The sequence below is a fragment of the Choloepus didactylus genome, chromosome Y (genome assembly GCF_015220235.1).
Source record: "Choloepus didactylus isolate mChoDid1 chromosome Y, mChoDid1.pri, whole genome shotgun sequence".
NCBI lineage: Eukaryota > Metazoa > Chordata > Mammalia > Pilosa > Megalonychidae > Choloepus > Choloepus didactylus.
Genome location: NC_051335.1, coordinates 13159003 through 13171395, shown reverse-complemented (window position 1 = coordinate 13171395; position 12393 = coordinate 13159003). Strand labels below are relative to the sequence as shown.

Genomic DNA, 12393 nt, shown 5'->3' with positions numbered 1-12393 from the left:
TCCTTCGAGGTATTAAACCCATTTACAAATGAGGAAACTGAGCCTTGCGGAGGTTGGCTTGTTCATTGATCCACCACTAGTAATTTGCTGTCAGGGTTAAACCATGGTCTGCCTGGCTCCGACTTCTGTGCTCATTCCTCCCCACCAGGATTTTTCACTAAGAGCTCTAGCTTCCTAAAATGCTGTCGCTACTTCACTGACTTGCAGCTTGGAGGCCTTTCTGGTGCTGCAGAGCTCCAGAATCTTAATAGCTCCCTTCTGAGTAGAGACCAGCATGAATCTAAACAGAAGAAAGAATGCCTCATCCTGAAAACTTTCCTGTTGGGTCCTTTTTTGACGCTGGCTGTCCCTAGGACTAGAGAATTGCGATAATGGTCTTATATCTTCAGTCAGAGAGCAGGCATTTTCTTTTTTCCAATTTCTTACTCGCTACAAAGAACTAGAACTGCTTTTTGTGCTTTCCTTACTTTTAAGACACACCAGCCCATTTACATTTGTAGTGCTTGGGACAGATATACAAATGCTTTTCTTCCTATCAGAACCAGTGTCCAGTCTCCATATTTTTCTTCCTGAGGTTTCATTGTATGCCGTTTTACCTAGAATTTTCTAATAAACAGAAGTGTAGATGCCTGGGAATGGGAGAATTTCATTTCCATCTTAAATGATCTGTGTTTTCCTAACAATGGACTAGCGTTTGTTGAACCCGTCTGGGTGCCAGGAACTGAGCAAAGGGCTTTGTGTAAAGTATTGTCCTTTAGTCTCTTTGCCATGATTCTTCACTAAGCTACTCATTCAGCTTCTTTACTTCTTATCTTTTGAATAAACTGTTGTGTTCTTTGATGCATATGAGAACGTATGTCCAAACAAGGATTTTTAAAGCAGTATTCTATTGCACTTAAAGTCCGTTTCTTTCCTTGATCTCCAGAAATAAATTTTACCTTTTTTCAAAATACATCTAGAGCTACTATTATTCTAATTAAGAAGTATACAATGCATGAGGGAGAGTAGGCAGTGGAACATACCTACATTTGACTGGAATGCTCTTTGTTACAGGTTTTGAAAAAGAAAACGTGATCAAAGTAGAGCTCATTTCTCTTGCCCTTTCCAGGAAGTAGAAAAACATTTTTTCCCCTCTGGGGATGGGTACTTTTATGGTGGTACTTGTGATTAAGGGTAGACATAAACCCCGTCACCTCCAAGGCCATTTCGAATGATCTGCTGATTTAAAATAAACTTGATAGTTATTCAATCAAAAATGGATATTACTGAAATGAAAATAAAATAACAAAACGTGTCTTCTCAACCAAGGAAAAGCTTTTTAAGCAGTTCAGTTACAGATATGGTTAAGAACCATCCCTGTTCCCACCTTGTGACTTAGGTAGAATTCTAGGTATCTAAATGCAATCATGAAAATTACCTAAGTCGTGCCAGGAACTTAACATTATTTTGAATGAATAAAGGATGTATCTCAGTACTAATCGTAAGCCTTAAACCAGAGTTCTTCAAATCATATTCCATAACGTTCAAAATGTGCTGTAATTCCTTGGGACATTTTACAAAGTGAATTTGGCTCTGAATGCTTTATAAACGTTATGAACTTCATATTTTAATTTGATGCCATCTCCATATCTGCTTATTTTATTACTTCAAGGCTCCAAATTGCACTCAAATCACCACCCTCTGAGAATTTTCTTTGTTCCCAAATGCAATCTGTGTGGCTGAGACAAAAAGTAAATCCTATAGGTCTTGCCATCTCTGTGAAGAGAATGTGTTACATGTTTCTTTTACTTTAATCTAGAAGATTAAATGAGATAATTCGAGAAAGCTGATGGAACAGTGTTTGGTATCGTCATTGCCCAATAAATGTTCGTTGTTATGGTTCGTTGCTAATAATCCATTCTTTAATGTGGATTATTAACCATCAATTGATCATGCTTTGATGCTGTTTGCCTTGATGAATGTTTGATTGAGATTCAGTATATTTATAATGTAGGTGTTCTGTGGCTTCAAAAAGTTCATATATTACTGTGCTAGGCAGTACTTTTCAAACTCTTAAACTGATTTACAACATTAAAAACTTAATTGTTTTTGGCGTCTGTCAGATTTACTCATTAACACAATTTGGCAAAAGTAGTCATTAATGCACTTTTTAGTTCTGTTTCAAGGATGTTCTTGATATAATTTAATAGAGTAAAACACATGGGCTGAGAAAATGAGTGCTCTTCCATATTGCTGCTAACAGCACTGAGCACATCCAGCTTCCATGGCTTTGTGCTTTTAAACTTGTAGTTAGAGCATAATTCAGAACTACTTGTCCTGAAAGCCTGTCTGTAAAAGCAGAAGAGCCCCTCTGCAATGCTTTTATCCCCCACAGCCTTCCCTGCGAGCAGCATTGAGCAGCCCCATGCTGGGGGCAGACGTGAGAATTGTCTGCTGAGACCGAGAATAGGCAGTGCTATCAGTTGGTCAGAGTTAATCTGGTGCTAAAAACCTGGTCCTTATTAGAAGAAGCTGCTCCAATAACAAAATAAAGGGCAGCCATTCATCGGCGTTAAGTTTTCACCCACACTTTTGGTGGGGTATGGGATAAATGTGTGTCCTTTCAGGCAGTAACCAAGTGAAAGAATTCATATGTGAGTAATTCAAACATCCATGGTGCTTTCCAGTCCATTACCTTCAGTAGGCCTTTCATGGAGGTTTAGTTACATACACAGTTGGGAAATGCTTTAATAAAGAGATAAGGGACTCAGTAGTGTAAAGACTTGGTTAAAGTTTTTGTGTTCTGTTTTGCTCTTTGAACCATTAGAAGCTACTTGTTCAGTATGTGCAAATTCAACTTTGAACATGAATCTTTTAGAGAACACAGAATTTTACAGAATATTACTACCAAGGGAAAGCTCAGCTAAATTTGAGAGCTTTGAACTTTTCAGTATTATTCACTTCCACAGGAACATATATGTTAGACAATTTGTCATCATCTGGGTCTTGTTAAATATTTTCTGAGGATAAAATCCTTTGGATTGGACAGGATGTTCTTGTTTGTGAATACTTCCCTTCCAGAAAATGTCTGATTTAACATATTTCAACACAGATTTTAAGTAGGATAAATAAAGAACTCCATTTGTGCAGTGGGAACATACATGCTTTTGATTATGTTACATGTCATCATGTCCTAATAAGTTATTTCCGTTATTTGAAATTTCAACTGTAATATTACTTATGGGAAAGTAGACAGTTGTGAGTTTTCAGCTTTTAGTTTCAACTGAAAATACTGTTTTCAGTTACTTGTGAGGAAAAGTTTACTTTTTAGACATAAAAATTGGGACCTCATTGTAGACTTTTAAGGTTATATTCCTAATACTTAGAGGAAAAATAAGTGAAAGATATCATTCTTGATAGAGAATAAGGTCTCCCAAACATTGTTGTCTTGGGCTTGAGTCACTTAGACATGTGTCTGTTGTGTGTTGGGGGTAGAGGTTGGGTTGAAATGGTGACATGTTCACAAAGACCTTAAACCCAGTTGGGAAGAGGAGGCAAAATGAAATGTAAAATGTGGTCCCTGATTAGTTACGCAAATGAGGGGTGGAGCCAGTGCAGTAAGCAGTCAAAGGACAATTATCATGAGGGAGTTGTGGAGAAATGGGGTGTGCTCTTGTCCTTGAGGGATGGGGTAGATTTGGAATGAGAAAGGAAGGAAGCAGGTCAGTCTCCTCCCCCACTCAGATGCTCACAGTGCTGTTTCCCAGCGGGCCCAGATGGGTTTTGTATGCATTTGATAGGAGACATCTCCAGTATGTGTGTCCGCTTGGGTAGGAAGCTCTAAACTCTTGTTTCGTGCTGGAGGCCCTTCTGGTTCTCCCTCAGAATGTCATCTATTGGAAGCCTAGAGGATGTAGAGAAGTATTCGATGAGCCGTTTTGGCCTAGACAATGAGGTTAAAGTATGGGATTGCACTGATTGAGCACAATTTTGCCATGTACGTTTGTTTTGGCTGAGTTCAGATGTTTAGAAGCACATAAAACCAGTAAGCTGGATGATGCATGAGAAGGATAATCCGTGAGAAAAGTGGAAGGGAGAAAATGCACATTTATTACCGAAGTGGAAGCAGTGACTATCCACTGATTTAGTGACTACATCGGTCACTGATGGGATGAGGGATGAGGAATGAGGATGTCAGACCCTTCAGAAATTGTGCCAGTGCTGCTGGCAAGCACCTGGGTTCTGGGTTTGTCACCCCCAACCCAGAAATGAGATGTTCATGCTTTCTGTTGGCTGTGCTAAGATCATTGATTCTGTCAGAAAGACATGCTCATCTCAGAAAACTGGGGGGAAACAACATTCTTTTATACTAGTATCTTAGTGCTTTGTCCTCCATAATGTTCCACCTTTGGGCTAATTATGTTCAGAATGTGCTGTGAGTGTTTTCCCACTATGTATGAGAAGTTCTCTGAAGTCCAAGGAATTTCCCATGAATTCTTTTTCCTTCATGGACTGTAAGTCTACACTGGTAATATTGTGTAGATGTATTGGTTGAGGCAAAAAATGTCAAGATTAAATATTCTAAATCCAGGTGGAATGTAGCAAAGTTTCTCCTTACGCTCTTTTTTTTTTCTATAAAAGGGGGTTTATTTGGTTATACAGTTACAGTCTTCAGGCCATAAAGTGTCCAAGGTAACACGTTAGCATTTGGGTACCTTCACTGGAGGGTGGCCATAGACATCTGGAAAACCTCTGTTAGATGGGAAGGCACGTGGCTGGTGTCTGCTCCAAAGTTCTGGTTTCAAAATGGCTTTCTCCCATAATGTTCCTCTGTAGGCCACAGCTCCTCTTCAAAATGTCACTCTCAGTTGCTCTTGGAGCATTTGTCCTCTCTTAGCCTCTCTGGAGCAAGAATCTGCTTTCAATGGCCGTCTTCAAACTGTCTCTCATCTGCAGTTCCTGTGCTTTCTACAAAGTGTCCCTCTTGGCTGTAGCAGCTTGCTCCTTCTGTCTGATCTTTTTTTTTTTTAAATCTTCATTTTATTGAGATATATTCACATACCATGCAGTCATACAAAACAAATTGTACTTTCGATTGTTCACAGTACCATTACATAGTTGTACATTCATCACCTAAATCAATCCCTGACACCTTCATTAGAACATACACAAAAATAACAAGAATAATAATTAAATTGAAAAAGAGCAAGTAAAGTAAAAAAGAACACTGGGTGCCTTTGTCCGTCTGTCTGTTTGTTTCCTTCCCCTATTTTTCTACTCATCCATCCATAAACTAGACAAAGAGGAGTGTGGTCCTTAATGGCTTTCCCAATCTCATTGTCACCCCTCATAAGCTACATTTTTATATAGTTGTCTTCGAGATTCATGGGTTCTGGGTTGTAGTTTGATAGTTTCAGGTATCCACCACCAGCTACCCCAATTCTTTAGAACCTAAAAAGGGTTGTCTAAAGTGTGCATAAGAGTGCCCACCAGAGTGACCTCTCGGCTCCTTTTGGAATCTCTCTGCCACTGAAGCTTATTTCATTTCCTTTCACATCCCCCTTTTGGTCAAGAAGATGTTCTCCGTCCCACGATGCCAGGTCTACATTCCTCCCCGGGAGTCATATTCCACGTTGCCAGGGAGATTCACTCCCCTGGGTGTCTGATCCCACGTAGAGGGGAAGGCAGTGATTTCACCTTTCAAGTTGGCTTAGCTAGAGAGAGAGGGCCACATCTGAGCAACAAAGAGGCATTCGGGAGGAGGCTCTTAGGCACAATTATAGGGAGGCCTAGCCTCTCCTTTGCAGCAACCGTCTTCCCAAGGGTAAAATTTATGGTAGAGGGCTCAACCCATCAAACCACCAGTCCCCTATGTCTGTGGTCATGTTAGCAACCATGGAGATGGGGTAGGCCAATACCCCTGCATTCTCCACAGGCCCCCAAGGGGGCACTACATATTTTTTTTCCTTGTTTTTTTTTAACTTTTTTTTTTTAAATCAACTGTATGTAAAATAAAAAAATAATAATAATAATTTAAAAAAAACATACAATAAAAGAACATTTCAAAGAGACCATAACAAGGGAGTAAGAAAAAGACAATTAACCTAAGATAACTACTTTGCTCTTTTTCTTGTTGTACCCTTACATGCATATTAACCATGTTTTAAAGTTAGACTCTAAAAGATTACTTCTGATTTATATGCAACAAAAAACTCCTTTGGCCAAATATCCTACAAGAAAAAAGTGCTTGGTAGCATTGAATCCTACAGCTGTTTTCAGTAAAAATGACCAAACTCTCAATTACAAGGGGAGTATCCAATTATGTCTGAAGAATGAGGTTCAGACTTCCCTGCTGTATGAACAATTCTCCATCTGCTTGGCTGAGCCCTCCTCTTGTTTTGACAGGAAGAAAAATTGCCAGTGATTGAGAAACCTTTCTTGCAGGGGGAGGAGGGAAACAATACATAGGAAACAGAATAAGTGGATGCTTTCAAAAGAATATATTACATTCTGAGGTTTCCTTGGTCCCCTAAGCCAGTGTGAGGTGAAATCCTTTCACATGTGCCCACCTGCTCTGAGGGTTTTTAGTTTTAAGCTGGTCTTTAAATTTGTAGTTCAGTCTTAGAACTTTTTTTCTTTTTAATTGTGCGATTAAGCAAAGGTGAGGCTACTCTACTGTAAGTGAACAGGATCATACCCCATCTCCTTGGTGCCCCTTACCTGCCCTTTTTCCCGAGCCCCTCTGCTGTGGCGGTTCTGAGGAACCCACCAGGGAGCTCTGCCCAACACCATTGGAGATTTGAGCATCTGGGTCTCTACTTCTGGGTTGTCATTACCTTGGACTTCCTGCAACAGTATCTGGAAGGAAAAGAGTTGCTTTCAAAAAATAGTGAATTGAAAAAAAAAATCATAATAGTGAATTGCCTTTGTCCAAGCATTCATCCTGCATCGCTTCCAGAGCACCTGCTTGGTGTCAGGCAGTGCATGGTGCTGGGGGCACAGCAGGGGCAAGGGCCACAGCGCCCCCTCTGGGAGGCTCCTGTGTGGGCTGTCCCAGGGCTGGCAGGCCCATGGGTGCCGGCACCCTGGCTTCTCACCCACTGTGTGAGATCCCATGAAATCTCCCAATCTCTTGAGGCCCTGGCTTTTCACCATGCAGCCTGGCTGGGAAGGAGGCCCAAATGGAGAATCAAGGGCCAAGGGCTGTGTCTTTTACCTTATCCTCACATTGCACGAATTTCACTGAGTGCGGACACCCTGTGATGGTTGCCCATGAACAGCAGCCAAGGGCGATCTGGGAAAAGCTCACGGGTTGCTTTGTATTGACAGTGTACTTCATGCACAGATGCCAACAGTAAGAGCCGGCATCTCCCTGTGTCTCACTGTTAAGCCAGCTTAGGATCTCAGATAGTTTTTGTCAGAGGATAACCTAAAGGTGTGAAGCTAGAAGGAAAAGAAAACGAAAGATGCGGAAGTTGAAAGGGAAAATTAACACACCCTAACAGCAGAAAACAACACTTAATAAGATAGCTAACATTCTGGTGTTCAGTAAAACCTCTAAACTCAAGGACCCCTCTTCAGCCAGGAAGTGGAACACCTGTCTTGTCACCAAATCCTGTTGGGGAGGTTGATTGGAGTCTTGGGGCAAACGCAGTAAGAGCAGTGTCACCCCTCCCCACGGCCGTGCCGCCACGCAGAGCCTCTGAGGCCCCAGCTGGCCCCCCGGGGGTAGCGCCTCAGCCAAGTCTGCCTGTAGGTGATGGAGGGAATCTGTTGTCCCTCATAATGTGGTGCTCCCGAGCCTTCAGAAGAGAAGCCCTGAAATAAGAGCTCCTTTAATGGAATTCCCTCTGTTAACGGAGAACAACCAGCACAGTCCAGCAGCCTCCTGGCCAGGTGTTTCTGGAAGGGCTGTGCTCACAGCCTTTCCAAGAGGTGAGTGTGATGTGCCCATATCTCCTCTTGGTGGCTCTGGGCTTAACTTAGCGTCTGGTACTGCCCACCCCCAAAGCCAGTTTCTGGGTCACCTTCCCTTTTCCTTCCGAAAGCATCGAACTAAGCTTTCCCCTTCAAAGTCTTCAGTACAAAATGAAGAGCAGTGGTTGACTCCTCGCAGGGCAGTGCAAGAGAAAGAGACGCCCCCAAGGAGAAGCTGGTTCCTAGGCCAGAACACGCAGGGCTGCTGGTCACATGGCCCCCTCGCCGGTGGGAGAAGCAGCAGCAGTGGTGGCCACAGCCCACTCCTTCATTTTTTAAAACCTCTCCCAGGAAGTTAGCTTGGAAGCCAGAAATAGGTCTGGAAATGGCCATTTTCTCTGGCTAATCAGGACTGAGTTCATCCACTCCCACACCACCCCAGCAGGACTGAGTTTGGGGGGCACAGAATTGAAACGCCCATGGTAGCTGAACAACATAATCTACTGATGTTTCAGATGGGGCTGACAAATCTGAAGTTGAAAAACAGTGCTGTCAACCTCCCCTTCATCTGCACATTAGGCCATGGTTTGGGTTCAGTTCTGTGTTCCTCAGTAAGCCATTCCCCACCCCACCCCCATCCCCACTCCTGTCCCTGTCCCCGTGGAGTAGGTAAGAGTTCTGTTTCATTCATTTTGTTTGGCTGTCCTTCGGCTCATCCGCACGTGACTTCCTTATGTAAAATAAACTGCAGGTGTTCTGAGGCAGAGACGCCCCACCCCATTTACAGATGTTTTGGTTCACTAGTATTGTAGACACGTTTAATAATGTTCTCGAGTGTATAAAACGCCGTCCCTCCAGTGCCAAGACGGTGTTTATGCGTGGTGGATCGTGGAGAGTGGCTGTGCCGCCGCCAGGGAAAATTCTTCCCAGCCCCCCTGGATAAGCTCACGGCTGTGTTTCCTCCCAGGTGCTGTGGACAGAGGCTCCGTGTTCCTACTGACCTTTTCTTTCCTGAGCAGAGTACGACTTGCATCACTGTTTTGTTCCTCAACACCGGTTTTCACTCCTCTGTAGTAGTGTTTCATTTGGTAGCAGTAGCAGTTAGATATGTTGGCATTCCGCTCTCAATTTCTCTGTTCTTTCTTCCTGACAAACTCCCTCCAAAATGTACGTAGGTTGGCTGCATTTTACCTTATGCGGCATTGTTTTGTTGCCATTTTTATTTTGCTATTTACATAAAGATAAAAATTATACTATTAGGACTTGCCCTGGTAAAAAATATAGAGGGGAGAAGAAATGGAATAAATAAATATCTTGCTTTATCAGAATGCATTTAAATAAGTAGGATTTCAAAGTTATAATTATATCACTTGATATTTCACCAAGACTAACCTATAAAGTGGAAGTCCAATCCCATTACAGTGAAAACACGTTATTGCAGATTCGTTTAACATATCAGGAAAGGTAGAAGTCAGAGGTCTTAATTTCATTTGCAGAATTGCCATTTTTTTTACCTTTTTACCTTCAGCAAATGTTGAATCCCTTAACCTTTCATTGCCGGGTGTAACTTGTGTTTTGAGTTGATGGCAGGGTCATCATTGCCTTAGTTTCTGGCATTTGTTCTTTCCCAGGTTACTAAAAGCAGTGCCTCTTCCCAAGGTGTGACCTCCCCCTGCACCTCATTTGCAGTGATTAGTATTATTTCTGGCAACCCTGGATTTTCCTGAAAGCTTTTCGCTTCCTTGGGTGGCCTGGTACAGTGTTTGAAGCCAAGCATGCTCCATCACCCATCCCTACCTGGGCAGGTTGTGGGCTGGGGCATCCAGGTGAAAAGGGAGAAACCAAGGTGGTTTTTAATTGTTCTCTACCCAGGTGACTTTCAATGCCATGTTACCTCATGGCTTTTTGCCACTTTCCTTAGAGCATAACCCCCCAGTAAGTGAACAGTGAGCTTCCTAACGAGCCAGAGAATACGCGGGTCGTGTTTCACGTCTCCATTTGCCAGGGCTGCTGTAACAAAGTCCTGCAGACAGGTGGTCCAAACAGCAGGAATTTATTTTCTCGTGCTTCTGGAGGCTGGAAGTTTCAAGTGGAGGTACTGGCAGGGTGGTGCCTCCTGTTAAAGGGGAGCACCCGTTCCATGCCTCTCCCCTGGCTCCTGTGGTGGTCAGCAGCTCATGGTGTCCCTTGGCTCATGGCAGCATCACTCAGTCTCCACTTCTGTCCTGTGGCCTCCTCTCTCTCTGCCTCTGTGTTCCAATTTCCTCTGCTTAGGATGCTAGTCATGCTGGGTTAGCACCCTCCTAATCCGGTTTGGCCTCATCTTGACTAATAACATCTTCAAAGACCCTGCTTCCAAATGAAGTCCCATTCACAGGCCTGGGGGTGAGGACTTGAACAGGTCTTTTGGGGAACACAACTGAACCCTTACCACATCAGAATCTGGTAAGTGCAGCGTCTCAGCTGGCACAGCTGGGCTCGATTTCACAGTTTGAAAGATGAAGCCACGGGGACTTAGGGACCCGCAGCCGGCTGGCGGTCAGCAGCAGCATTCACCCCGCTCCTCTCCATGTGTGTTCATTCCCAGGGCGGCAGCAGCAGCTGGACCAGGAGCGCCTGGAGGACTACATGAGCACCAGCCACGACCTATACTGCAACACCCGCCGCTCAGTGGCGCCCCCTTCCGAGAGGCCCGGCGAGAGGCGCCAGGCCGAGATGAAGCGCCTGTATGGGGACAGCGCCGCCCAGATCCAGGCCATGGAGGCCGTGGTGCAGCTCAGCTTCAACAAGCACTGCGACAGGAAGCATCCTAAGTACTGGCCGGTCATTCCCCTGAAATTCTGAGGAATTTCAGGGCACAGTGTCCCCAGTCATCACCCGTTTCCATCTGGACACATTCTCTTCCTTCATCTCTCCTATATATTTTCTCAGAGAAAGGGGGTTTTATTCTGAGAAATAAACATGTTCCCCTAAGTCTCAGTGTGCCCGCCGTGAGGGTGGATGGGATATGTCAGCCACATGGACGGGTGGGCAGGACATGTGTTACTGCTGTCCTGAGAAATTTTCTCTTGACATAAAATGACAGTTTCTTATATGTTACACTGGGTTTTGATTTTTTAATACTTGAATGGTTTTCAATTCATTAAAGTTCTCACCTACAGATAATGCTTACTTTTTCCCTCTTTTATACTTTCTTCCATCTTTAATGCAGCTGACCTGTGCATATGCCTTAAATGAGCCAGAAAACAATGCAAACACACAGTAAACCAAATGCCACTCCTCGCTAATGCAGGAGGCACCACACTTACTCTGTACAGGGCCAGAGAGGAAAATATTTGGGGGCTTGTAAGCTGTACGATCTGTGTGGGGACTGCTCAGCTCTGCCGTTTTGGCACAAAAGGAGCTGTAGATGGTATGTAAACCCATGGGTGCGGCCGTGTTCTAATACAACTTTATTCATAAACACAGCTATGGGCAGGCTTTGGCCCACAGGCTGTAGTGCCAACCCCTGCACGAAGGAATGAGGGGTGCCTGTGGGACATTGTTGGGACCACCGTCTCTTCCAAGCTTGAATGTCATTCAGAACAAAGCACAGTGATTCCCAAGCCCGGTCACCTGTGTGGTTGCCTCTGCTGTAGAAAATGTGTCATTGAGCTCTTACTCTAAATAGCAAATACATTCTTGATAAAGGTATACAGCTCATTTCTGAGAATGAAAATCTCGAAAACTGATGTAACCATCCATTTATAAAATCCAGTTGCCTTTTAAATACATTATTGCAGTGTGTTGCCATGGTGAGCCTGTGTTGACCTGAGAAGATTAGCACATCCATCAGAGGTGGGTGAAAGGATTCGGTATTGACATGTTTCTCCCTGAGAATGCCATGCTTCCCTCTGCAGCCCTTGCCCTGAGACAAATACATTACTTTCATCAGCCCCGGGTGCTTATTTCTCCCCAGCTCTGGTTTTATTACTCAAGTTGCAATTTGTACTTGGGTATTGCAGGCAAAATTCAGAATTAACTTTCCCTTGCAATGACACATGACTAAAATTTCAAATCTTTATTACTTCTCTTTTTTTCTTTTAAACTTATACACCTAATTGTAAAATAACCGTGACCCAGGTACAGATCCAAACCAGTCCGTAATTGCTGAGTTGCTGTAGGGTTCTTAGCCATATGAGAGTGAAATGTTTCTCTTTACAAAGGACTCTCAGACCTGCCCCGCAAAGAAACTGCCATGGCGAGTGCCATGCCTGCTGGCACTGTGACTGCAGATGACTTCCTCTCCCCCTCAGTGCTTTGTGGGGTATAAATAATCGGCCCTCGCAGGCTCTCCAGGAGGATATATTGAGTTAATGCCTATAAAGCACTGGCCACATGGGAAATAGTCCATCAACATTGACTGCTATTTATTCCCTTTCTTTGAAGCGTTGCCAGAGAGTGCCGATGGAAGTCTCGGTTAGGAAACTTCCTCCAAATGTGGAGAAATGGCTCCCT

The 12393-nt window shown here is 43.7% G+C and overlaps 1 protein-coding gene across 2 annotated transcripts in view; it reads left to right on the top strand.

Moving 5' to 3' along the window:
* Positions 1-11061, top strand: part of GEMIN8 (gem nuclear organelle associated protein 8) — a 28616-nt gene extending 17555 nt beyond the window's left edge. For both annotated transcript variants that reach the window (XM_037822917.1, XM_037822915.1), the window contains exon 4: positions 10484-11061. In XM_037822917.1, the coding sequence (XP_037678845.1) occupies positions 10484-10740 (257 nt within the window). In that variant the 3' untranslated portion in view covers positions 10741-11061. The remainder of the gene's footprint in view (positions 1-10483) is intronic.
* The last annotated feature ends 1332 nt before the right edge of the window (positions 11062-12393 follow it).